At 41.4% G+C, this 25,102-nt stretch overlaps 1 protein-coding gene across 1 annotated transcript; it reads right to left on the bottom strand.

Moving 5' to 3' along the window:
* Positions 1 to 1,459: 1,459 nt before the first annotated feature.
* Positions 1,460 to 25,031, bottom strand: LOC139385992 (serine protease 59, putative). Its single transcript, XM_071131308.1, has 9 exons — positions 24,733 to 25,031; positions 24,396 to 24,586; positions 22,231 to 22,463; positions 18,598 to 18,733; positions 9,703 to 9,817; positions 6,829 to 7,036; positions 2,396 to 2,486; positions 2,060 to 2,262; positions 1,460 to 1,867 (listed from the first exon to the last, which is right to left on the bottom strand). The coding sequence occupies exons 1-9, from the start codon at positions 24,925 to 24,927 to the stop codon at positions 1,755 to 1,757; spliced, it is 1,485 nt and encodes a 494-aa protein (XP_070987409.1). The 5' UTR covers positions 24,928 to 25,031; the 3' UTR covers positions 1,460 to 1,754.
* Positions 25,032 to 25,102: the final 71 nt, after the last annotated feature.

Raw genomic sequence — 25,102 nt, 5'->3', positions numbered from 1 at the left:
ACATTGTTGACCTGTCAGCAGGACGTTTGAATTCAACAATATTTTGCATCAACTTTTCCCCTAACCTAAATATGATGGACTGCCCATGAATTCTGAAACATTGTAAAGAAAATACAATTACAACCACTGGGAAATGTGGAAACATTGATTTAACCAGAATGCCCCAAGTAGGAATAGGGTAGCCTAGTTACAGTAACATACATAGGCCTACTTCAATGTCACATATAAACTGTACACCTGTTAATTACATTTGACTGTATATTATAAACTGTGCTGCCTATGGCATTGCAAAACTTGATGTCACACCCTGGCCTTAGTTATCTTTGTTTTCTTTATTATTTTGGTTAGGTCAGGGTGTGACATGGGGGATTTATGTGCTTTGTCTTGTCTAGGGGTTTTTGTATGTTTATGGGGCTGTTCCCTTTCTAGGTAGTTTTGTACGTTTATGGGCTGGTACCTGTCTAGGTAAATTGTATGTCTATGGTTGCCTAGATTGGTTCTCAATTAGAGGCAGTTGTCTATCGTTGTCTCTGATTGGGAACAATATTTAGGCAGCCATATTCTTTGGGTATTTTTTGGGTGGTTGTTTCCTGTCTTTGTGTTTACTGCACCAGATAGGGCTGTTTCGGTTTTGCCACGTTTATTGTTTTGTAGTTTGTTCATGTTAAGTGTCTCTTATTAAAAGAACCATGAACTTCAACCACGTTGCGTTTTGGTCCGCCTCTCCTTCGCAGGAAGAAAGCCGTTACACTTGAAATATATATTTAGCCTTTTTATTTAGACTACTAGGTTTAAATAAACAAGAGATGTGCATGGTCATTAGTTGTATGGCTACTTCGGGAATATGAACCCATCACAGCCTGCAATGGTCATGGAAATAAAATATGAAAAGGATTGCGGTGTAATTATTTTAGATTGTAAAAATAAAACTTGTACATATCCACATTTTGTACATATGCAGTTTGAGGCCCCAGATGTTTCAGAGTTCATACCCCACCCCCTGTGTTGCTGTGGGTTGAATCCAGGGGACTGAGGGAGTAGTGTCCCTGCTGGGATAAAGAAAGGGGATTGTGAAAAGAGACACTGTGGCGAGAGATTGGAGAGAGAGAGAATACAGCTGTGTTAGGATCATGTCCTGGAGAGGGATTTTGCAGTATTACTGAATCTCAAGCTCTTAAAGGACAAAATCTCCCCATATATTCTTGACCAGGGCAAATATGAGCTGAAAGATATACTGTAACACAGCCCCTCTGCTGTGGAGTGAATGTATTTCCAGAATGTTGTTTGTGTTTGACATGTCATCTTCTGGCATTTTTGTAGGACATAATCATGGTTCTCCTACTGTCATAGTGCAAATAGTGAGAGCATCATTTATGCATTTTCCTGCCGATATTTCACAAGAGTAGACAGTCAGACATTGTGAAGTGCACAGACTGTCTGGAAAACAACTATTCAGTAATATTGGGAAATACACTTTTATTATTATTATTTATTATTTTGAAATAATTTACTGGAAGAGGATAGAGTAACTCAAATCTGATTAATCTCTTAAAAGTTGTATTTGTCATGTACAAGGAAACAACATTACATTGATATAATCAATAGTCCTTACATCCTTACAGCACAGTCACTATTGTACAACTGTGGTCATTTCCTTTCTCCAAACAAATATAAATCCTTATCCTTCAGCCTGATTGGCAACCATGGCTTTCTATCACTTCTCATTCAGCCTGATTGGCCACTGTGGCTGTCTCTCACTTCTCCTTCAGCCACTTCTGTAGGAGCTGGAAGACGTGTTCCCGAGCCAGGGTCAGCTGGGGGAGATCCTCAGCTCTGGCAGGGTACATGTTGGCACAGTGGGCTGTTCCTGGATCAGAGTGAGTGATATATATATATATATATGAGAGAGAGATGGCTGTTATACAGTGACATGACACAGCTGCTCTCTTGATCTCGTCCTGTACAAAGCATTTGTCAGATGCTGAAAGGACCTGAATGTAGTCACAAGACACCATAGACATCAGTTGAAGGATAGAACGGACCAACGTTGAGCCCTCACCCTTTATGAAGATGGCAGGGAGGTCATCTGAGATGCTAGAGGTGATGCCCAGGGCATGCCAGGGGTCGATGGAACCGTTGGGGAAAACAATTCTCGTGGCACGGATGTTGTAGCTGCCGTAGTTCTCATTGGTCTGGTCTATTCCAGCGTAGAGTGTCTTGGCGCTGATGTTGAAAATGTCCTGACACTGTTCCACATGGTACCTGCCAGAGAGGGAAGGGATGGAAAGAGAAAGGAGAGGCGCCCATTGATCCAGTTATTCCACAGAGAGACATTCCTTCACTAGTACACACACACCTGGAGGAGAATACATGTCAGCATTAAATAAGTACTCACTGGAGGCCAAAGCCACCGAAGGGCTGGTTAGGAGAATCAGTGGTCTGGAAGTAACCAAACTCAGTGCAGGTCTGGTATGTCCACTGTCTCCCTGGATACACAGAGATACATACATTGGGGCAAAAAGTATTTAGTCAGCTACCAATTGTGCAAGTTCTCCAACTTAAAAAGATGAGAGGCCTGTAATTTTCAACATAGGTACACTTCAACTATGACAGACAAATTTAGAAAAAAAAATCTGAAAATCACATTGTAGGATTTTTAATGAATTTATTTGCAAATTATGGTGGAAAATAAGTATTTGGTCACCTACAAACAAGCAAGATTTCTGGCTCTCACAGACCTGTAACTTCTTCTTTAAGAGGCTCATCTGTCCTCCACTCGTTACCTGTATTAATGTCACCTGTTTGAACTTGTTATCAGTATAAAAGACACCTGTCCACAACCTCAAACAGTCACACTCCAAACTCCACTATGGCCAAGACCAAAGAGCTGTCAAAGGACACCAGAAACAAAATTGTAGACCTGCACCAGGCTGGGAAGACTGAATCTGCACTAGGTAAGCAGCTTGGTTTGAAGAAATCAACTGTGGGAGCAATTATTAGGAAATGGAAGACATACAAGACCACTGATAATCTCCCTCGATCTGGGGCTCCACGCAAGATCTCACCCCGTGGGGTCAAAATTATCACAAGAACGGTGAGCAAAAATCCCAGAACCACACGGGGGGACCTAGTTAATGACCTGCAGAGAGCTGGGACCAAAGTAACAAAGCCTACCATCAGTAACACACTACGCCGCCAGGGACTCAAATCCTGCAGTGCCAGATGTATCCCCCTGCTTAAGCCAGTACATGTCCAGGCCCGTCTGAAGTTTGCTAGAGAGCATTTGGATGATCCAGAAGAAGATTGGGAGAATGTCATATGGTCAGATGAAACCAATATATAACTTTTTGGTAAAAACTCAACTCGTCGTGTTTGGAGGACAAAGAATGCTGAGTTGCATCCAAAGAACACCATACCTACTGTGAAGCATGGGGGTGGAAACATCATGCTTTGGGGCTGTTTTTCTGCAAAGGGACCAGGACGACTGATCCGTGTAAAGGAAAGAATGAATGGGGCTATGTATCGTGAGATTTTGAGTGAAAACCTCCTTCCATCAGCAAGGGCATTGAAGATGAAACGTGGCTGGGTCTTTCAGCATGACAATGATCCCAAACACACCGCCCGGGCAACGAAGGAGTGGCTTCGTAAGAAGCATTTCAAGGTCCTGGAGCGGCCTAGCCAGTCTCCAGATCTCAACCCCATAGAAAATCTTTGGAGGGAGTTGCCCAGCAACAGCCCCAAAACATCACTGCTCTAGAAGAGATCTGCATGGAGGAATGGGCCAAAATACCAGCAACAGTGTGTGAAAACCTTGTGAAGACTTACAGAAAATGTTTGACCTCTGTCATTGCCAACAAAGGGTATGTAACAAAGTATTGAGATAAATAAGTATTTGGTCAATAACAAAAGTTTTCCACCATAATTTTCAAATAAATTCATAAAAAATCCTACAATGTGATTTTCTGGATTTTTTTTCTCGTTTTGTCTGTCATAGTTGAAGTGTACCTATGATGAAAATTACAGGCCTCTCTCATCTTTCTAAGTGGGAGAATTTCCACAATTGGTGGCTGACTAAATACTTTTTTGCCCCACTGTACATACATACACTGCCTATGGAAAGTATTCAGACCCCTTGACTTTTTCCACGTTTTGTTAGGTTACAGACTTATTCTCAAATTGATCAAATTGTTATTTTTCCTCATCAATTTACACACACACACACACACACACACACACACAGGCAAAGCAAAAACAGTTTAGACACTTACTAATTTATTTGTAAATATTTAAACATGTAAATATTACATTTACACAAGTATTCAGATCCTTACTCAGTACTTTGTTGAAGCACCTTTGTCAGCGATTACAGCTTCATGTCTTCTTGGGTATGACGCTACAAGCTTGACACACTTGTATTTGGGGAGTTTCTCCCATTCTTCTCTGCTGATCCTCTCAATCTCTGTCAGGTTGGATGGGGAGCGTTACTGCACAGCTATTTTCAGATCTCTCCAGAGATGTTCGATCGGGTTCAAGTCCGGGCTCTGGCTGGGACATTCAGAGACTTGTCCTGAAGCCACTCCTGTGTGGTCTTGGCTGTGTGCTTAGGGTTGTTGTCCAGTTTGTAAGGAGAACCGTCGCCCCCGTCTGAGGTCCTGAGCAGGTTTTCATCAAGGATCTCTCTGTACTTTTCTTCTTTCATCTTTGCCTCGATCCAGACTAGTCTCCCAGTCCATGCCGGTGGAAAACATCCCCACAGCATGAGGCTGCCACCACCATGCTTTATGGTAGGGACGGTGCCAGGTTTCCTCCAGACGTGACACTTAGCATTCAGGCCAAAGAGTTAAATATTGGTTCCATTAGACCAGAGAATCTTGTTTCTCATGGTCTGAGAGTCTTAGGTGCCTTTTGGCAAACTCCAAGTGGGCTGTCATGTGTCTTTTATTGAGGAGTGGCTTCCATCTGGCCACTCTACCATAAAGGCCTGATTGGTACTGCAGAGATGGTTGTCCTTCTGGAAGGTTCTCCCACCTCCACAGAGGAACTCTAGAGCTCTGTTAGAGTGACAATCGGGTTCTTGATTACCTCCCTGACCAAGGCCCTTGTCCCCTGATTGCTCAGTTTGTACGGGTGGCCAGCTCTAGGAAGAGTCTTGGTGGTTCCTAACTTCTTCAATTTAAGAATGATGGAGGCCACTGTGTTATTGGGGACCTTCAATGCTACAGAAATGTTTTGGTACCCTTCTTCAGATCTGTGCCTCGACACAATCCTGTCTCGGGGGCTCTATGGACAATTCATTCGACCTCATGGCTTGGTTTTTGCTCTGACATGCACTGTCAACTGTGGGACCTTATATAGACAGGTGTGTGCCATTCCAAATCATGTCCAATCAATTTAATTTACCACAGCTGGACTCCAATCAAGTTGTAGAAACATGTCAAGGATGGTCAATGGAAACAGGATGCACCTGAGCTCAATTTCAAGTCTCATAGCAAAGGGTATGAATACTTGTAAATAAGATATTTACGTTTTTTATTGAAAAAAATTCTAAAAACCTGTTTTCGCTTTGTCATTATGGGGTATTGTGTGTAAATTTCTGAGGACATTTTTTAATTTTATCAATTTTAGAATAGGCTGTAACGTAACAAAATGTGGAAAAAGTCAAGGGGTCTTAATATTTTCAGAAGGCACTGTACATATAGTAGGGTCCAATCAACACTGTCAGTTACAGTATACTTAGTTATATAATAATCATTTGTATGTACGTCTCTGGTGACTTCATCTTGTCTGATTCACTAGAGCAAATATGTGTCTCACTAGAACAAATGTTAACTTTCAACTTCATTGCTTAAATTACATTGTAATACAACAAGACTTGAATGACAGGTTAAGTTGTCAAAAATAATTTGAGGGAAAAACTATTTACTGTTCAAATGCACTGTTTTGTGCCTTTGAGCAAAGACAAAGAAAGGAAAGAGTGAGGGAGCAAAGTTACCAGGAAGAGAGGGAGAAAGAAGGGAAAAGTGGGTGGTTTACAGAAGCTCCGGGCGGCTCTTTAAAAGCCCACTTCCTGTCCCAGTGATCCCCACTAAACCAATAAGCCCTCCCAGCCAAGGAAACTATCCCTGGGAACCACAGCCAAAGGCCAGAGCACAACATGGAAACTGGTTGAACATTATTACTAACCGAACACAACCTATGACAGGGCTCTAACCAACGTTCTAGATCAGAGGATATAGAGAGACAACACTATCCACTGTAAAACTAAAAGGAACATATGTAAAATGCCTGTCTTAGCAAATGCACTCACGCACACGCACACGCAGACAAACAAACACACACATGTTCGCACACATCCCCACCGTCAAGCAGTATAACAAGGAGGGATCTTTCTTTAATGCTGAATAACACTATTAAAAGTGTGTAAAACACACTTTACACGCTGCAGAGGCAACAGGAGCCAAACCTGCTCTAGCTCCAGCCCATCACTTGTACTCTTCATTTTCTTCACAAAACATATAGCATGAGATAGTCCTTTGAAATGGTGTGTACAGTGATCACCATTCAAATTTAGCAAAGCAAATAATTGTGAAAATAGCAATGTAAATAAAAGCATTATGGACAAGGATCCCCTGGACCAGTATTGAGTGACGGTCTCAGGGTCTCAGTGTTAACTGCTGATAAAGCAGGTTTGGCTTCTTCTGTCCCTTGGCATTGTACAGAGTTGGGTTTTTTGAGGACATTGACATACATCCCCAGAGAGATGCTCTACCCCTTCACCACTCCAATCCCTCTCCCACTATGGGATCCTTTGCCCCTCTACCCCCTCACCTCCCCCACCGTGGGGTCCGCTATAGGATGTGTTCCTGAGGTCCTGAAGGTTAGCGTTGTAGGTGAGGTCTTTAACACAGGGCTTAAGAAGGTGGGTAATGGTTCTGAGGCGAACAAAAGCAGCGAAGCGGTAGTAGGGGTCTCCCAGAGAGGCATCGGACATCACACCACACACAGTCTTAATGGTGCAGTTCGTGTCCAACACATGCTGCAATGACACAACATCATGGTTATTCACTATAACTGTGGGTGGAAGTCTGTAGATTCTCATTGACTACCGCTGTCTATCTACAGTACCAGTTAAAAGTTTGGACACACCTACTCATTCCAGGTTTTTTAAATGTGTTACTATTTTCTACAATGTAGAACAATAGTGAAGACATCAAAGGCTGTCATCAAGGCAAAGGGTTTAACACTTTTTTGGTTACTACATGATTCCATGTGTTATTTCATAGTTTTGATGTCTTCAATATTATTCTACAATGTAGAAAATAGTTAAAAATAAAGAAAAACCCTTGAATGAGTAGGTGTGTCCAAACTTTTGACTGGTACTGTACTTCACTGGTATCATACAGAGCTACACATTTCTACTAAGTATGCTAAGCAGCTAAGGTACACGTGAGATCTTTAGTTAGTTACATATTTACTACAACTGGGTTCGACACAGAGCTGAAAAATTAACCCCACCTGTGACCATCACAAGAAGACATGTCTATGTTTGGATCTCTGCTATATTAAGTTAATACATGGAAAAATAATAACCTTATAAACATTGTTTCATAAGATTACATAATTTCCTTCCTATTTTATGAGCCACACATTGCTCAAACATGCAGGGGTATTAGATCATCGGGTTAGATTACACTCCACCTATCTGCTTTACTCCCTATACAAATTCCTCAATGGTACCTGAACCCCCAGCCCCTATCCATCCCTCTGGGCGCTGGAGCCAACCAATCACTTTATTAGTGTGTTGTTCTGTGGAGTTCATACAAAACCACTCATTTTAAAGCAGCTCTCTGCTCTGAGGCCAGGAAACTGGAGCCTGTCTGAATCCAAAGGCTCTTTTGTGCCCTTTTTCCACATTATTGGTAATTGGACTCACATCTCCACCGGCAACAAGCCACAGAGAGAATCGCCATGGTGACCACAAAAGACCCCTGGGAAAATGGTCAGATCTCTAAGCTCAGACCCCCCTCTCTGGCCTCCCTTCCTGAGGTAAAGACAGACACTACTTGGTTATGAGAGGGGTCACGGTTTCGGATAGGGGTGCATTAAAGCCCAGAGAACCGCCAGGAGAGCCTCTTTTCTGGGCCACAACCCTGGGCCTCTCGCTTTGGAAGAATTGCAGTTTTATTTCCTCCCTTGGGTTTCAGCTTTGAGCTACCTGTCCCTTCTTCCTCAACCCCATTTCCAGTGGTGTAAAGTACGAAAGTTAAATTACTTGAAAGTACTCCTTAAATAGTTTTTTTAATGTATCTGTACTTTACTATTTATATTTTGACTACTTTAACTTTACTACATTCCTAAAGAAATGTTTTGTTTTTTTTTACCTTTATTTTACTAGGCGAGTTAGTTAAGAACAAATGTTTATTTTTAATGACGGCCTAGGAACAGTGTGTTAACTGCCTTGTTCAGGGGCAGAATTACAGACTTTTACCTTGTCAGCTCGGGGATTTGATCTTGCAACCTTTCGGTTACTAGGGTAACCGATGTGAAAATGGCTAGCTAGTTAGCGGTGGTGTGCGCTAATAGTGTTTCAATCGGTGACGTCACTCGCTCTGAGACCTTGAAGTAGTTGTTCCCCTTGCTCTTCAAGGGCTGTGTCTTTTGTGGCGCGATGGGTAAAGATGCTTTGCGAGTGGCTGTTGTTGATGTGTACAGAGGGTCCCTGGTTCGAGCCCAGGTAGGGGCGAGGAGAGGGACGGAAGCTATACACTAGTCCAATGCTCTAACCACTAGGCTACCTGCCCCGCTGTATTTTCAGTGCTGGAAAAAGTACTCAATTGTCATACTTAGAAAATAACTTAAGTTAAAGTGAAAATCACCCAGTAAAATACTACTTGAGTCAATTTTTCTGTCCTGCTAAGTATGAAAAATGTAACGAGTACTTTTGGGTGTCAGGGAAAATGTATAAAATATTTTTTTTAAAGTAAAAAGTACATTATTTTCTTTAGGAATGTAGTGAAGTAAAAGTAGTCAAAAATATAAATAGTAAATTAAAGTACAGATACCCCCAGAAAACTACTTAAGTAGTACTTTCAAGTATTTTTTACTTAAGTACTTTACACCACTGTGTACTTTTTACTCCATACATTTTCGCTGACACCCAAAAGTTCAATTTTGAATGAATAGCAGGACAGGAAAATGGTCTAATTCATACACTTATCAAGAGAACATCCCTGGTCATTCCTGCTGCCTCTGATCAGGTGGACTCACTAAGCACATGCTTCATTTTTAAATGATATCTTAGTGTTGGAGCGCGCCCCTGGCTATCCATAAATTTAAAACACAAGAAAACAAGGCTGCTTGGTTTGATTAATATAAGAAATATTAAATTATTTATACTTTAACTTTTGATACTTAAGTATATTTTAGCAATTACATTTACTTTTAATACTTCAGTATATTTAAAAGTAAATACTTTTAGACTTTTACTCAATTAGTATTTTACTGGGTGACTTTCACTTTTACTTGAGTCATTATCTATTAATGCATCTTTACTTTTACTAAAGTATGACAATTGGGTACTTTTTCCACCACTGCCCATTTGAGCCCCAAACTACCCTAATCCTGACTCAAAATGGTTCCTCTCCTAGGTCAACCAGGCTCCTTATACCCTGAAATGACATACTGTCCACAAACGTCTCTTACCTCAAATTCTCTATTGTCATTGTTGTATTGGACTGTGTTCATAATGTTGTCTGCCAGGGCATCTAGGATGTATGCCCGGTCCTTCTCTGACTGGATCTGCAGTTTTGAACATAAACTGAGAGACAGAGAATGAAAGAGTGAGAGTGAGCGAGAGAGAGAGTGAGCTGTGTTATAGAGACCAAGGGCCACTGCTGATGACAGTATAGAGTATACACCTTCATGGAACTAGTACTCTGTATAAGTAAGCCTGGCACGCAAACAACCTCATCTTATACACTAGGTCACTATTGTTCTGTTTTAGAGTCCATTTGACACTCACATTAGCTCACTCCTTTCTATCTAGTCATTTTTGTACAAGCGGAAAGGAGCCCCAAGGTACTCCTGACGCTTACAGTATATACATCAGTGGAGGCTCCTCAGAGAAGGAAGTGGAAGACCATCCTCCTTAGTGAATTTTTTTATTTCACCTTTATTTAACCAGGTAGGCTAGTTGAGAACAAGTTCTCATTTGCAACGGTGACCTGGCCAAGATAAAGCAAAGCAGTTCGACACATACAACAACACAGAGTTACACATGGAATAAACAAACATACAATAATACAGTAGAAAGGTTTATATACAGCATGATCAATTTACAAAAATAGTTTTAAAAATGTATCCTTTTTAGATAAAACTATACTAAATATATTCATGTCACCAAATAATTGATTAAAATACACTGTTTGCAATTAAGGTAACTTCAGTAACTTCAACAGCACTGTCTGGGCTAGCACTATGGTGTAGCCGGAGGACAGCTAGCTACATTGACTTTAATACAAAACCTAGGAGGCGGGTAGGCCTCACCCCCTTCTATAGACATACATGGTAATTATGACCACTTCCGGAGGACGTCCTCCAACCAATAAAAGCTTTTGCAGTATGAACTGACATGTTGTCCAAACAATCATAGATGTAGGATCAGAGAACAAACCTAGATTGTTGTATTGGGATTGTGTCACAGAGCATTATGGAGGTTCTATGTGTTGAGAAGCTTGGTAACATTGTTGGATAGAGATTAAGAGTGAAGAGTTATAGTTGAGCATTTTTGGGACATTATTCAATTTAAATTAGTTATTTTTTAATTAAAGGAGATGGAGGTATATTATAAATTGCTTCATTGGGTTTAGAACGTTATTTGTGTGTCCAGTTAGTGCAATTTATTTACATTTGCCTTGCTAACTTCAGTAGCTAGCTAGCTAACGTTACCAGCATGAGTGTGCTGTTTTCTCAACCCAAATGGTAGAATGGCCAACGCTGCCGAAAATGTTGTGGACTTTTTGTTGAAAAACCCCTTTCACTCTCTGGTGTACACGGAAAAGGTGCAAATTAAAAGTGAGGGTCGACCTCTGCCTGAGATCATTTTCATGAAGAAGAATGAAAAGGTGAGGGCATTCAATACAAACTGGTGTCAAATGTATAGCTGGTTAACAGGGAGCCTATCATCAAGCCACCTGTAATTGCACGTTACGATGCTTCTTTACATGCTGAACATCTTTTCTGGGATGTTGAAAACAATTACAAATGATTTGATAGCTTCCGTCGCATCATTCAGTAAGATTTAGATTAGAGAGCTTGATGCAGCTAATTTTTTCATGTGCGCTCAAGTAGGCTTTGCACTTTCCTCTGGTATTTATTTAACAAAGATAAAAGTCACTCCGGGCAGACACAAGCAAAAACTCATGACATAAATGGTGCAGCAGCATAGGCTACACCGAAACATTAGAAATCTGACATGATGTATGGGATAAAAACTAGACTATTTTTCTGTCTGATCAACTGTAGGCTACTAATAAGAGCAGCTGCATACATCCTATGCGCCCTGTCCATCTGGTCAGGGTAAACTAATTGGTAACGTTATTTATTTTAAAGGTCGACCGATAATTATTTTTCAACGATGATACAGATTATTGAAGGACCAAAAAAAGTCGATACCGATTAATCGGACGATTTTTAACATTTATTTGTAATAATGACAATTACAACAATACTGAATGAACACCTTATTTTAACTTAATATGATACATCAATGAAATCAACCTAGAATATGCATATAATTGTCAGATTAGGATAGAAAAAAAAACTGTCAAAATATTGTCAGTGAGTGTAACAGAACTGATATTGCAGGCGAAAACCTGAAGAAAAACCAGCCCGGAAGTGGTTTTTCCTGAAAGCTCTGTTCCATTGCCTGCCTTCGCTCCATTTAAAGGGATATCAACCAGATTCATTTTCCTATGGCTTCCCCATGGTGTGAACAGTCTTCAGACATAGTTTCAGGCTTTTATTTTGAAAAATGAACAAGAAAGATCACATCGCGTCAGTGGATGGCTGGGTGCCAGCAGCTTTTTGCATGCGTAACAGCTTGGAGCAGACATTTCTCTCTCTCTCCTATTGAAGAAGCTACAGTCCCGGTTGAAATATTATCGATTATATATTGTAAAAACAACCTGAGGATTGATAAAAAAAAACGTTTGACATGTTTCTACGAACTTTACGGATACTATTTGGAATTTTCATCTTCGATGTCGTGACCGCTCGATCCTGTGGATTTCTGAACATAACACGCCAACCAAATGGAGGTATTTTGGATATAAAAATAATCTTTATGGAACAAAAGGAACATTTATTGTGTAACTGGGAGTCTCGTGAGTGCAAACATCTGAAGATCATCAAAGGTAAGTGATTTAATTTATTGCTTTTCTGACTTTCGTGACCAATCTACTTGGCTGCTAGCTGTTTGTAATATTTTGTCTACGGAGAGAGATGTCCTTACATAAACGCTTGGTGTGCTTTTGCCGAAAAGCTTTATTGAAATCTGACACGCCAGGTGGATTAACAACAAGCTAAACTGTGTTTTGCTATATTGTACTTGTGATTTCATGAAAATTTAATATTTTTTGTAATTGAATTTGAATTTGGCGCTCTGCAGTTCAACGGATGTTGACGAAAATGATCCCGCTAACGGGATGGGTGCGTCAAGAAGTTAAATAATGCAAAAACAAAGTGTTGGAGAAGAAAGTAAAAGTGCAATATGTGCCATGTAAGAAAGCTAACGTTTAAGTTCCTTGCTCAGAACATGAGAACATATGAAAGCTGGTGGTTCCTTTTAACATGAGTCTTCAGTATTCCCAGGTAAGAAGTTTTAGGTTGTAGTTATTATAGGAATTATAGGACTATTTCTCTCTATACCATTTGTATTTCATTAACTTTGACTATTGGATGTTCTTCTAGGTACTTTAGTATTGCCAGTGTAACAGTATAGCTTCCGTCCCTCTCCTCGCTCCTCCCTGGGCTCGAACCAGGAACACAACGAAAACAGCCACCCTCGAAGCAGCGTTACCCATGCAGAGCAAGGGGAACAATCACTCCAAGTCTCAGAGCGAGTGATGTCTGAAACGCTATTAGCGCGCACCCCGCTAACTAGCTAGCCATTTCACATTGGTTACACGAGCCTAATCTCGGGAGTTGATAGGCTTAAAGTCATAAACAGCGCAATGCTTGACACACAACGAAGAGCTGCTGGCAAAACGCACGAAAGTGCTGTTTGAATGAACGCCTACCACCGCTCAGTCAGACTGCTCTATCAAATCATAGACTTAGTTATAACATAATAACACACAGAAATACGAGCCTTAGGTCATTAATATGGTCCAATCCGGAAACTATCATCTCGAAAACAAGACGTTTATTCTTTCAATGAAATACGGAACTGTTCCGTATTTTATCTAAGGGGTGGCATCCATTAGTCTAAAAATTCCTGTGACATTGCACAACCTTCAATGTTATGTCATAATTATGTAAAATTCTGTCAAATTAGGAGGCCCAAACTGTTGCATATACACTGACTCTGCGTGCAATGAACGCAAGATAAGTGACACAATTTCACCTGGTTAATATTGCCTGCTAACCTGGATTTCTTTTAGCTAAATATGCAGGTTTAAAAAGATATACAGTGGGGAGAACAAGTATTTGATACACTGCCGATTTTGCAGGTTTTCCTACTTACAAAGCATGTAGAGGTCTGTAATTTTTATCATAGTGAGAGTGTATCAAATACTTGTTCTCCCCACTGTACTTCTGTGTAGTAATGCCTTTTAAGAAAGGCATTGTTGTACATGGTTAGGTACACATTGGAGGAACGATACGCACCCCATCGTTTATATGCAACGCAGGACACTCTAGATAAACTAGTAATATCATCAACCATGTGTAGTTAACTAGTGATTATGATTGATTGATTGTTTTTTATAAGGTAAGTTTAATGCTAGCTAGCAACTTACCTTGGCTTACTGCATTCGCGTAACAGGCATTCTCCTCGTGGAGTGCAATGAGAGGCAGGTGGTTAGAGCGTTGGACTAGTTAACTGTAAGGTTGCAAGATTGATTCCCCCGAGCTGACAAGGTGAAAATCTGTAGTTTTGCCCCTGAACGAGGCAGTTAACCCACCGTTCCTAGGCCATCATTGAAAATAAGAATGTGTTCTTAACTGACTTGCCTAGTTAAATAAAGATTAAATAAAGGTGTAAAAATATATATATATAAAAAATATATTTAAAAAAATAGGCCAAATCCGTGTCCAAAAATACCGATTTCCCACTGTTATGAAAACTTGAAATCGGCCCTAATTAATCGGCCATTCCCATTAATCGGTCAACCTCTAATTTATTTATAGTCCATTTGTGTGTCAGGAGAAAATTTGAATATGATCAAATTTAGATTATATTCAAAATTGGGCTGACTAGACTGCCTATACTTTTTAAAATCCAAAATTATTATCTGGAATTAATCAATCAACATAATAGTGATGGCAGATGAAAGTTTTATTTGTTATATTTTTTACAAAGCCTACAGTTGCATAGGCCTGCATGATGCAAACATGCATAAAGCAAGCTCAGCCCTGTGAGTTCTATTGTCTTCCAGTTGTTGTCTGGGTAGAGGAACCCCCCCCTTCAAATCTAGTCTAAATATAATTTATATGAACAAATATAAGGTAGATACAGTTGGAGAGTGTTTTCATCCCCCCCAGGGCCAGGAGTTTTTTTCAGGAATTTTTTAAAACCATGTGACTTGATTATGAAAAACTGGTCCCATCATAGCCCATATAAAACCTTTTACAACTGATTAATCACTGTCATACCCTATAGGGTCTAGAGTTTTCCTAGTTCGGTTAACATATAAGGAAAAACTCCAGGCCCCTGGGGGTAAAAATAGCCCCAAGGCTCTGGGACCTATGGTGCCACCAGTCTGCTTGCAGTTGTCAGTTATCATCAGGTAAGTGGATGATCAGGGCTTTATTCAGGAAGCTTGGGCTACTTTGATATGTCAAGTGGTCAAGATGCGCAGTCTGTGTGACTTTTTTGAGATGTCTGAGTTTAAGTTTATAGAGAAACTTGTTGTCCAAACCTACGATGGCACAGCAGTAATGGAATGTATCTGCTATTTGTATTTACAGCTAAGTCCCCTCATGTTCCTTGATTAAGAGGTGACGACTACTCCACTCCACTACCATTGTCAACTTTCTCCTGACATGAACTGAAGCCACGACTTCTCATGTGCCCACTCATCCACTGGCACATTGAGTGTTTCCCTTCCAAGCACTGTGAGTACCCCTATCAATTTCCTCACATTACTGTATGTAGAGTCAATCACATACACAATCACATTATTACTCTTTGCTTAGACTAAATAATTCTTAGCTCTTTTACCTAGCTTTGTAGTGTGTTGTGTTATTGTTTTTGTCTTCCCAGTCAAATCCTGTACTACACCGGTCAAGTCTCTGAACATCTCAACTCATGCCTCATACCCTCATTCAATCATTGCTATGATCCCTTTCCAACACTGTAAGTAGCCCTGTCATTCCCATTCCCCATAATATTGTACTATACATGTCGTTATTAAATGTTTTAGGTTAAAATAATTAGTATTTGATGATTTTTGAAACGCACTTTCTGGTCTCTGTGCGTTCCGCGCCTATACTGTGAGTCTCCCATCCACCTCAATTTTAAATCACCAGCCTCCACTGATATATACATACACACAAACATAAAACTACCTGGAAGTGTAAGAAGAGTCCAAATTTGGTGGTACCAAATGCCCTCCATTGATATAAGTGATATGTTGCTACAGACTGACAGAAGGAAATACTTGACCCAACCCGTCAGTTAGGTTTAAGATAACAGGTTAAGATAACGTAATAATTCCATACAGAAGCGTTCGAAAATAAATTCATTGGACTCTGCGCCGGAGTGAAAATTACGGCGTGAATGGAAGCAGTACAGAAGTTCGCCATCAAAGTGTAAAATGAACACAATCGTATTGAATTTCAGCTAACTGCTCAGCAAACACATAGCATACACTGTTTTACTGTCATTTTAATAATGTAAACGTTTTTCTAATTCTCTAAAGCCAATGTATTACTTGATTTTCCGAACACTGGTTAACTTTTCAATGCTGATCCTGTAGAATCAGCCACCGCGCTGGTGCAATGAGTGTGTTTATTTTTGAACGTTCCGCATGGATTTATTATGTTGTTTTAGCCTGTATTTTTTCGACCTAGCCTGTCAGCTTAATATAACCAGGATATTACACGGATCCCTCACACCCATAACCAGGGGATAATGAAGTCGTTCGTCATGGTGACAGTGATTGGGTTGAAGGGGGCTGCCTAGGGGTTAGTGTGGCGTAGGGCTGTGACAATTACCGTGTAACCAACGTTTATGGATGAAGACCAGCATGAAAATAAAATAACCGCCATAACATTTTTATAAAAAATATGAACAGCTGAATGAACACGGGACAGCTGGGCATTAGTGTGGTTAAGTCCGTTTCTGCTGTAACATGGACTCTTAACAATGTGATTCAACTTTGTTTCTCCTTTCTGAAACAAGCAAGGCGTTGCAGCAAATGAGTATTCGGTTGCATAGGTAACACCCCCCTCTCTGCAGCAGAAGCACATATAGGGTGCATATACCCTTGTTATCTACTCCGATTTCAGAGCACTCTCGCCTGAGTGTGCAGAGCGCAGAATAACTGATGAATTTGGGAACACTCAACACTGGTTGTATATGGCCGGTGCCAGTAAACGTCAGCAAAAAAGTGTAATTCAATTGTTGCCACCATCACAGTTAGTCACAAACGCTCTGGATAACATGAAAACAGCCTAACCAGCTCTGCTAGGGCGAGTAAAAAGGTGTTCTCTCATTTGTGCCTGGAAGTAGCCAGCCAGCTAGCCAGTTAGCTTGGGTGCTTGACTGACGTTGTGAGGTAAGCGCTCGGATCAACCCTACTCCTCAATCAGAGCGTCCAGTGAGTGCTCTGAACATTCAGAGAGTGAAACGCTCTGAATTTACAAACGGACAATCTGACAGCGCTCTGAATTTACAAACTGACAATCTGACAGCGCTCTGAATTTACAAAGGGACAATCTGACAGTGCTCTGAATTTACAAAGGGACAATCTGACAGCGCTCTGAATTTACAAAGGGACAATCTGACAGCGCTCTGAATTTACAAAAGGACAATCTGACAGCGCTCTGAATTTACATACGGACAATCTAACTGCGCTATGAATTTACAAAAGGACAATCTGACAGCGCTCTGAATTTACAAACAGACAATCTGACAGCGCTCTGAATTTACAAACGGACAATAGGACAATCTGACTGGCTTTGAATTTACGAACGTCCAGAGCGCACTCTGAGCGCCTTCTGGCACTCCAGATTGAATTCACAAACATACCCAGAAATAGAATGAATAGAACGGCTTGGAACCTCTAACCCTGGCAATTTGACTGGTAAACTTATCATTACACTCGTAATGGCTGCCTGGTATTGTGATGTAATAATTTCTTTGGCAATGTAGAATGTTAATTCAAATTATGTTAACCAATGTGGCCCATGCAATGGAATGTCATTTTTGTAATGTCAGTTAAGTTGAATCAACAAATCATGGCACATATTGATGAGTACACTTCCTGCTTTTACTTCCCCCAATGGCCGCCAGTCCACCCATTCTGCCATCATTGACTTGAATGGGGACAACCATTCTATTCATTCTATTTAAGGACTCAGGAGCAGAGGAGGTAATGTGTTTTTTTTTGTTGCTATTCTAACATTGGGCTTGCAAATTACCATCATCCAAAAGCCCTAGAGGGTTGTTGTTTGTGTTGTCATTAGTCACCGCCCACAACAGGCCCAGTCCCACCCACTAGTTGAGGTCACATGTTGACTTTGGAAGTGACCCGTGACAGAGCGACCTCAGGACAGAACTGTGAAGTTTGACACTGTCTCTCAGAGGTATCTTGTGGTTAGAAAATAGGACAGACGGAGACATGGACTACATGTACATGTGTTTTTGTGTGTGCGCACTTGTACAGTGTGGTCAGGCAGCTGCCCAGACAAATGCATGGTCTGTGTGTGTCAGTCTGACATCAGTAGCAGTTGCCAGACTAATAAAGCAGTCTCAGCCCACCGTTCACCATATAAAATGACCATACAGTCACTATGACAACCTGGAACAAGCACACAGAGAGCATGCAGTAATAAGAGACTGCCCCTAAAGCCAAAGACCAATGTGACCAAGGCATGCAGACATGCCACACAAACACTTGACTAAAACCCTTTCAAGTCTACAAACACACTAATAAATGATACGATGACGGTTAAGAGGTTACCGGCTAGGGAGAAGTTAACAGGGATAAACACCATTGTTTATTGTATATAGGTTACTTCAGTTATTAAATATGTTTTTAAATATATCTCCACGTTGTCTCCATTTTTGTTACGGGCTTTGATCCGGGTCGTGACAGTGGGCTGTATTGTGAGAGGCGGAGGGAGGGCGGGAAAAGAGGAGAGGTGTAGTACTTGAAATCTTTGGTGATGTTGTCGTAGTTGTTGGGGTCTTTGATGCGCTCCTGCAGGGTGTCAAAAGCCTTCTTTACCAGCAGGGGGCACTCTGGGTTCTCAGCTGCCAGGGCCCGCCACACCACCTCCAGGTACTCTGGGCAAAATGCAGAGAGAGACAACACACAGTTCAAACACAAGTCACAAACCAACACTATTTAAACAGAGCAAATAACATTTTGAGACATGGTGACTGTTCCAACACAGAGCCAGTAAGTCATGTCATAATATATAATGAGTGGATTGTATTTATAGAACCCTTTCTGCCTCCAGTCTCTAAGTACCTCCCAAAGTCATACTTAAACAGTGCGTAGGAGTACTGTTCAAATAACCTGAACCTTATTTAGAATATCGTACAGTGTTAAGAGTTAGAGTTTTCAAAGACATTGTTGAAGTGTCTCCGTCCCAGTATAGACAGGCCAGCTCCATGTGTGGTTACCACAATAATAACCATACTATTTCACTGTTTATGACTTTCTAAAAATGATGATCTTTACAGAGGAAAAAGTGAGCCTTGTTCAGACAAACAAGAGAAAGCACTTATGGTTAAAAACACTCACTAAACCACAATGGCCTGCTCATTGTTGGGAAATAGAAACTTGCGTGGACTGGGAGAAATATGACGGTATCTGACATCAGTGCAGTATTCCCAACTGAGCTTCTGTGTTTGTGTGTGTTGGTTGATCTCTAAATGTTCCCAGTCTCATCAAAAGGGGTCAGTGTGTGTTGTTATAGTTGTCCATATTCCAAGAAATCAAATCAAAGTTTATTTGTCACGTGCACCGAATACAACAGGTGTATAGACCTTTCAGTGAAATGCTTCCTTACAGGCTCTAACCAATAGTGCAAAAAAGGTATTAGGTGAACAATAGGTAAGTAAAGACATAAAACAACAGTAAAAAAATACAGTGAAAAATAACAGTAGTGAGGCTCTATACAGTAGCGAGGCTATATACAGTAGCGAGGCTATATACAGTAGCGAGGCTATATACAGTAGCGAGGCTATAACAGTAGCGAGGCTATAACAGTAGTGAGGCTATAACAGTAGCGAGGCTATAACAGTTGAGAGGCTATAACAGTAGCGAGGCTATATACAGTAGCGAGGCTATAACAGTAGCGAGTCTATATACAGTAGCGAGGCTATAACAGTAGCGAGGCTATATACAGTAGCGAGGCTATAACAGTAGCGAGGCTATATACAGGCACCGGTTAGTCGGGCTGATTGAGGTAGTATGTACATGTAGATATGGTTAAAGTGACTATGCATATATGATAAACAGAGAGTAGCAGAAGCGTAAAAGAGGGGTTGGCGGGTGGTGGGTGGCGGGACACAATGCAGATAGCCCGGTTAGCCATTTGATTACCTGTTGAGGAGTCTTATGGCTTGGGGGTAAAAACTATTGAGAAGCCTTTTTGTCCTAGACTTGGAGTCGTGCCTGGCCATGCAGTCGTGGGTGAACAAGGAGTACAAGAGGGGACTGAGCATGCACCACTTAGGGGCTCCAGTGTTGAGGATCAGTGTGGCAGATGTGTTGCTACCTACCCTCATCACCTGGGGGCGGCCCGTCCGGAAGTCCAGGATCCAGTTGCAGAGGGAGGTGTTTAGTCCCAGGATCCTTAGCTTATTGATGAGCTTTGAGGGTACTATGGTGTTGAACGATGAGCTGTAGTCAATTAATAGCATTCTCACGTAGGTGTACCTTTTGTCCAGGTGGGAAAGGGCAGTGTGGAGTGCAATAGGGATTGCATCATCTGTGGATCTGTTTGGGCGGTATGCAAATTGGAGTGGGTAGAGGGTTTCTGGGATAATGGTGTTGATGTGAGCCATTACCAGCCTTTCAAAGCACTTCATGGCTACGGACGTGAGTCCTACGGGTCTGTAGTCATTTAGGCAGGTTGCCTTCGTATTATTGGGTACAAGGACTATGGTGGTCTGCTTGAAGCATGTTGGTATTACAGACTCAATCAGGGACATGTTGAAAATGTCAGTGTAGACACCTGCCAGTTGGTCCGCACATGCCCAGAGCACAGATCTTTGTAATCCGTCTGGCCCCACAGCCTTGTGAATGTTGGCCTGTTTAAAGGTCTTACTCACGTCGGCTACGGAGAGTGTGATCACACAGTCGTCCGGAACAGCTGATGCTCTCATGCATGCCTCAGTGTTGCTTGCCTCGAAGCGAGCATATAAATTATTTAGCTCATCTGGTAGGCTCGTGTCACTGGGCAGCTCGCCGCTGTGCTTCCCTTTGTAGTCTGTAATAGTTTGCAAGCACTACCACATAAGACGAGCGTCGGAGCCGGTGTAGTACGATTCAATCTTAGCCCTGTATTGACGCTTTGCCTGTTTGATATAGCAGGATTTTTTATAAGCTTCCGTGTTAGAGTCCCGCACCTTGAAAGCGGCAGCTCTACCCTTTAGCTCAGTGCAAATGTTGCCTGTAATCCATGGCTTCTGGTTGGGGTATGTACGTACAGTCACTGTGGAGACGACGTCCTCGATGCACTTATTGATAAAGCCAGTGACTGATGTGGTGTACTCCTCAATACCATCGAAAGAATCCCAGAACATGTTCCAGTCTGTGATAGCAAAACAGTCCTGTAGTTTAGCATCTGCTTCACCTGACCACTTTTTTATAGACCAAGTCACTGGTGCTTCCTGCTTTAATTTTTGCTTGTAAGCAGGAATCAGGAGGATATAATTGTGGTTGGATTTACCAAATGGAGGGCGAGGGAGAGCTCTTCCTCGAGAAACCAGTGAGACAATAGAAGAGAGAAAAGAAGAGAAAGCCAAAGACAACAACCTAGAGAGGACCCTTCACTCTTCCCCATCCACCACTATTCCTCTATCTGCCCTCCAGGGTATAACACTGACCATTATCCTCAACTCTAATATACATAGTGACCAGTGGAGGCTGCTGAGGGGAGGACGGATCATAATAATGGCTGGAATAGAGTCAATGGAATGCTATCAAACATATGGTTTCAATTGCCTCCATTCTAGCAATTACTATGAGCCGTCCTCCCCTCAGCAGCCTCCACTGATAGTGACAGGCTCATAGTCAGTGCATGACTATTTCCAGTTCATTATTCCATAAAATGGTTCTGCCTGGGGACTATATTCAGCAAGGTGAAACATTCAGAACATTAGGGTCTTCTGAAGTCCAGGCCAATCCAGGCTCAATCTTTTGTTATGCCTCTGCTGATTATTGAGTTTTTTATTTTATTTAACCTTTATTTAACTAGGCAAGTCAGTTAAGAACAAATTCTTATTTTCAATGACGGCCTAGGAACAGTGGGTTAACTGCCTGTTCAGGGGCAGAATGACAGATTTGTACCTTGTCAGCTCAGGGGGTTTGAACTTGCAAACTTCTGGTTACTAGTCCAACGCTCTAACCACTAGGCTACCCTGATTTGCTTAAGTTTATTTCAGACAAATGTTAAAATGATTGAGACACCCTCCTCCAGGTATTCTGAAACTCCTGCAGGCAGAGTGACACTGGTCATGTAGAGGAAGAGAGATGGGGACTTGGACAAGCCTGAGAGAAAATTGACAGATCACTGAGAGAAAGGAGGATTACTGTGTGTTATTATTACCTGAGAAGTTTACCGTGGCGTGGAGAGGTGCGCTGCTTGCCACAGCAGCATGAATCAGGTGGGGGTACTTGAGTCGGGACCAGGCTGCCAGCGCACCTGGGTATGACCCGCCGAATGCCACCCACTTGCTGTTGGTCAAGCCCCGTTGTTTAGTGATGACAGTGCGGAAGTGAGCCAGGTCGGCCAGAGCTTGTTGACTGCTGAGGAACCGCAGGTTCTCTGTGCTCAGGTCACTGTGAGGGACAAGAATGACAAGGGGCTATTCAAGTCAGGAGGAAACCAGTTTGAGAGCCTCACTCAACACCTGGTTGACTATATCTATACTCTGTATGAACGACACGTCAATCAATCCCACTAGATTCTTTGAACTAGCCAGATACAAATAATAACAGATATCCATCAGTTAAATGAGATTCATATTGAGAGAGCACAGGATGGACAGGGGTGCTCACCTTTCAATGGAACTCTGTCCCCTAGAGGTTATTTGATGAAGAACTGCCACCGTAATATAGTGATACAAGCGCATTTAAAATTACTAGAAATATCTAAACATACATAAAATCATCCCATATACAGCACCAGTCAAAAGTTTGGCCACACCTGCTAATTCAAAGGTTTTTATTTATTTTTACTATTTTCTACATTGTAGAATAATATTGAAGACATCAAAACTATGAAATAACACATAAGGGATCATGTAGTCACCAAAAAATGTTAAACAAATCAAAATATATTTGAGATAATTCAAAGTAGCCACACTTTGCCTTGACGACAGCTTTGCACACTCTTGGCATTCTCTCAACCAGCTCCATGAGGTAGTCACCTGGAATGCATTTCAATTAACAGGTGTGCCTTCTTAAAAGTTAATTTGTGGAATTTCTTTCCTTCTTAATGCATTTGAGCCAATCAGTTGTGTTGTGACAAGGTAGGGCTGGTATACAGAAGATAGTCCTATTTGATAAAATACCAAGTCCATATTATGGCAAGAACAGCTCAAATAAGCAAAGATAAACAACAGTCCATCATTACTTTAAGACATGAAGGTCAGTCAATACGGAACATTTCAAGAACTTCTTCAAGTGCAGTCGCACTTGTGCTGGCTCTCATGAGCTGGCTCTCATGAGCTGGCTCTCATGATGAAACTGGCTCTCATGAGGACCGCCACAGGAAAGGAAGACCCAGAGTTACCTCTGCTACAGAGGATAAGTTCATTAGAGTTAACAGCCCAAATAAATGCTTCAGAGTTCAAGTAACAGACACATCTAAACATCAACTGTTCCGAGGAGACTGTGTGAATCAGGCCTTCATGGTCAAATTGCTGCAACAAAAAAAAACACTACTAAAGGACACCAATAATAAGAAGAGACTTGCTTGGGCCAAGAAACATGAGCAATGGACATTAGACTGGTGGAAATCTGTCCTTCGGTCTGATGAGTCCAAATGTGAGATTTTTGGTTCCAACCGCTGTGAGACGCAGAGTAGGTGAACGGATTATCTCTGCATGTGTGGTTCCCACTGTGAAGCATGGAGGAGGTATGATGGTGTGGGGTGCTTTGCTGGTGACACAGAGTGATTTATTTAGAATTCAAGGCACACCTAACCAGCATGGCTACCACAGCATTCTGCAGTGATACGCCATCCAATCTGGTTTTTTTCCTCATCAATCTACACACAATACCCCATAATGACAAAGCAAAAACAGGTTTGTTTTTTAACAGGACAATGACCCAACACACCTACAGGCTGTGTAAGGGCTATTTGACCAAGAAGGAGAGTGATGGAGTGCTGCATCAGATAGCCTGGCCTCCATAATCACCCGACCTCAACCCAATTGGTTTGGGATGAGTTGGGCCACAGAGTGAAAGAAAAGCAGATAAGCATATGTGGGAACTGTTGGAAAAGCATTCCAGCTGAAGCTGGTTGAGAGAATGCCAATAGTGTGCAAAGCTGTCATCAAGGCAAAGGGTGCCTACTTTGAAGAATCTAAAATAGATTTAGATTTGTTTAACACTTGTTTGGTTACTACATGATTCCATGTGTTATTTCATAGTTTTGATGTCTTAACTATTATATTTTACAATGTAGAAAATAGTAAAAATAAAGAAAAACACTTGAATGAGTAGGTGTCCAAACTTTTGACTGATACTGTATATTAAAAAACTTACACTGTGGGACGACTGTCGCCGTAGAAACGATGCTCTACCATAAGGCAGAGGGCGCCGAACTTCTTGGCATAAGTAAGCCAGGCCGACCCAGGGTTCATGGCCATCCATCCGGCGTTGATTGGACCTTCTCCGCCGATCATTAAAAACACAGGTCCTCCAGCTCGGTAGTGCGTCTCAGTTACAAGGAATTTCTGGAAATGTAATAAACGGTATGTTGTGTTATGCATGAACTAACAGACTTGATCACGCCTAGACAGTAGACAGAAAAACTAACAGGTAACTGATATCTCCATATACTGCAGTGCGAATAAGAATATAATAAAATGTCAGAACTTACTTGATTCCACACTCGACTGTCTGCACCGTTGAAGTGGTCCAGTTTTTGCGTAATCCATTGCTCCTGAAAAACAGGTTTGCCTTTTCCCTTCTGCACATCATTAGAAGATGTATCTATTTCTATGAATTTTCTGTTACCGTAACAAGGGACACACAGACATGCTAAAGTAAAAACTATGAGCGCTTGAAAAGCCATGTTGACGGGCTGGGAAAAACTAACAAGGAAAGATCATAGAAACTTGAAAGTACTCTTTTGGAAATAGAAAGACACGTGATATTTGTTTACGTGATCATGTGAATGTTTTTTTCTTATTTGTGTACGTGCCAACTTTGGATATACTAAGTGCTGCCATCTATCGTCGTGGGGTTAA

This window comes from Oncorhynchus clarkii, chromosome 27 (genome assembly GCF_045791955.1).
Source record: "Oncorhynchus clarkii lewisi isolate Uvic-CL-2024 chromosome 27, UVic_Ocla_1.0, whole genome shotgun sequence".
In the NCBI taxonomy this organism is placed as follows: domain Eukaryota; kingdom Metazoa; phylum Chordata; class Actinopteri; order Salmoniformes; family Salmonidae; genus Oncorhynchus; species Oncorhynchus clarkii.
This window is presented reverse-complemented; position numbering and strand designations above follow the sequence as displayed.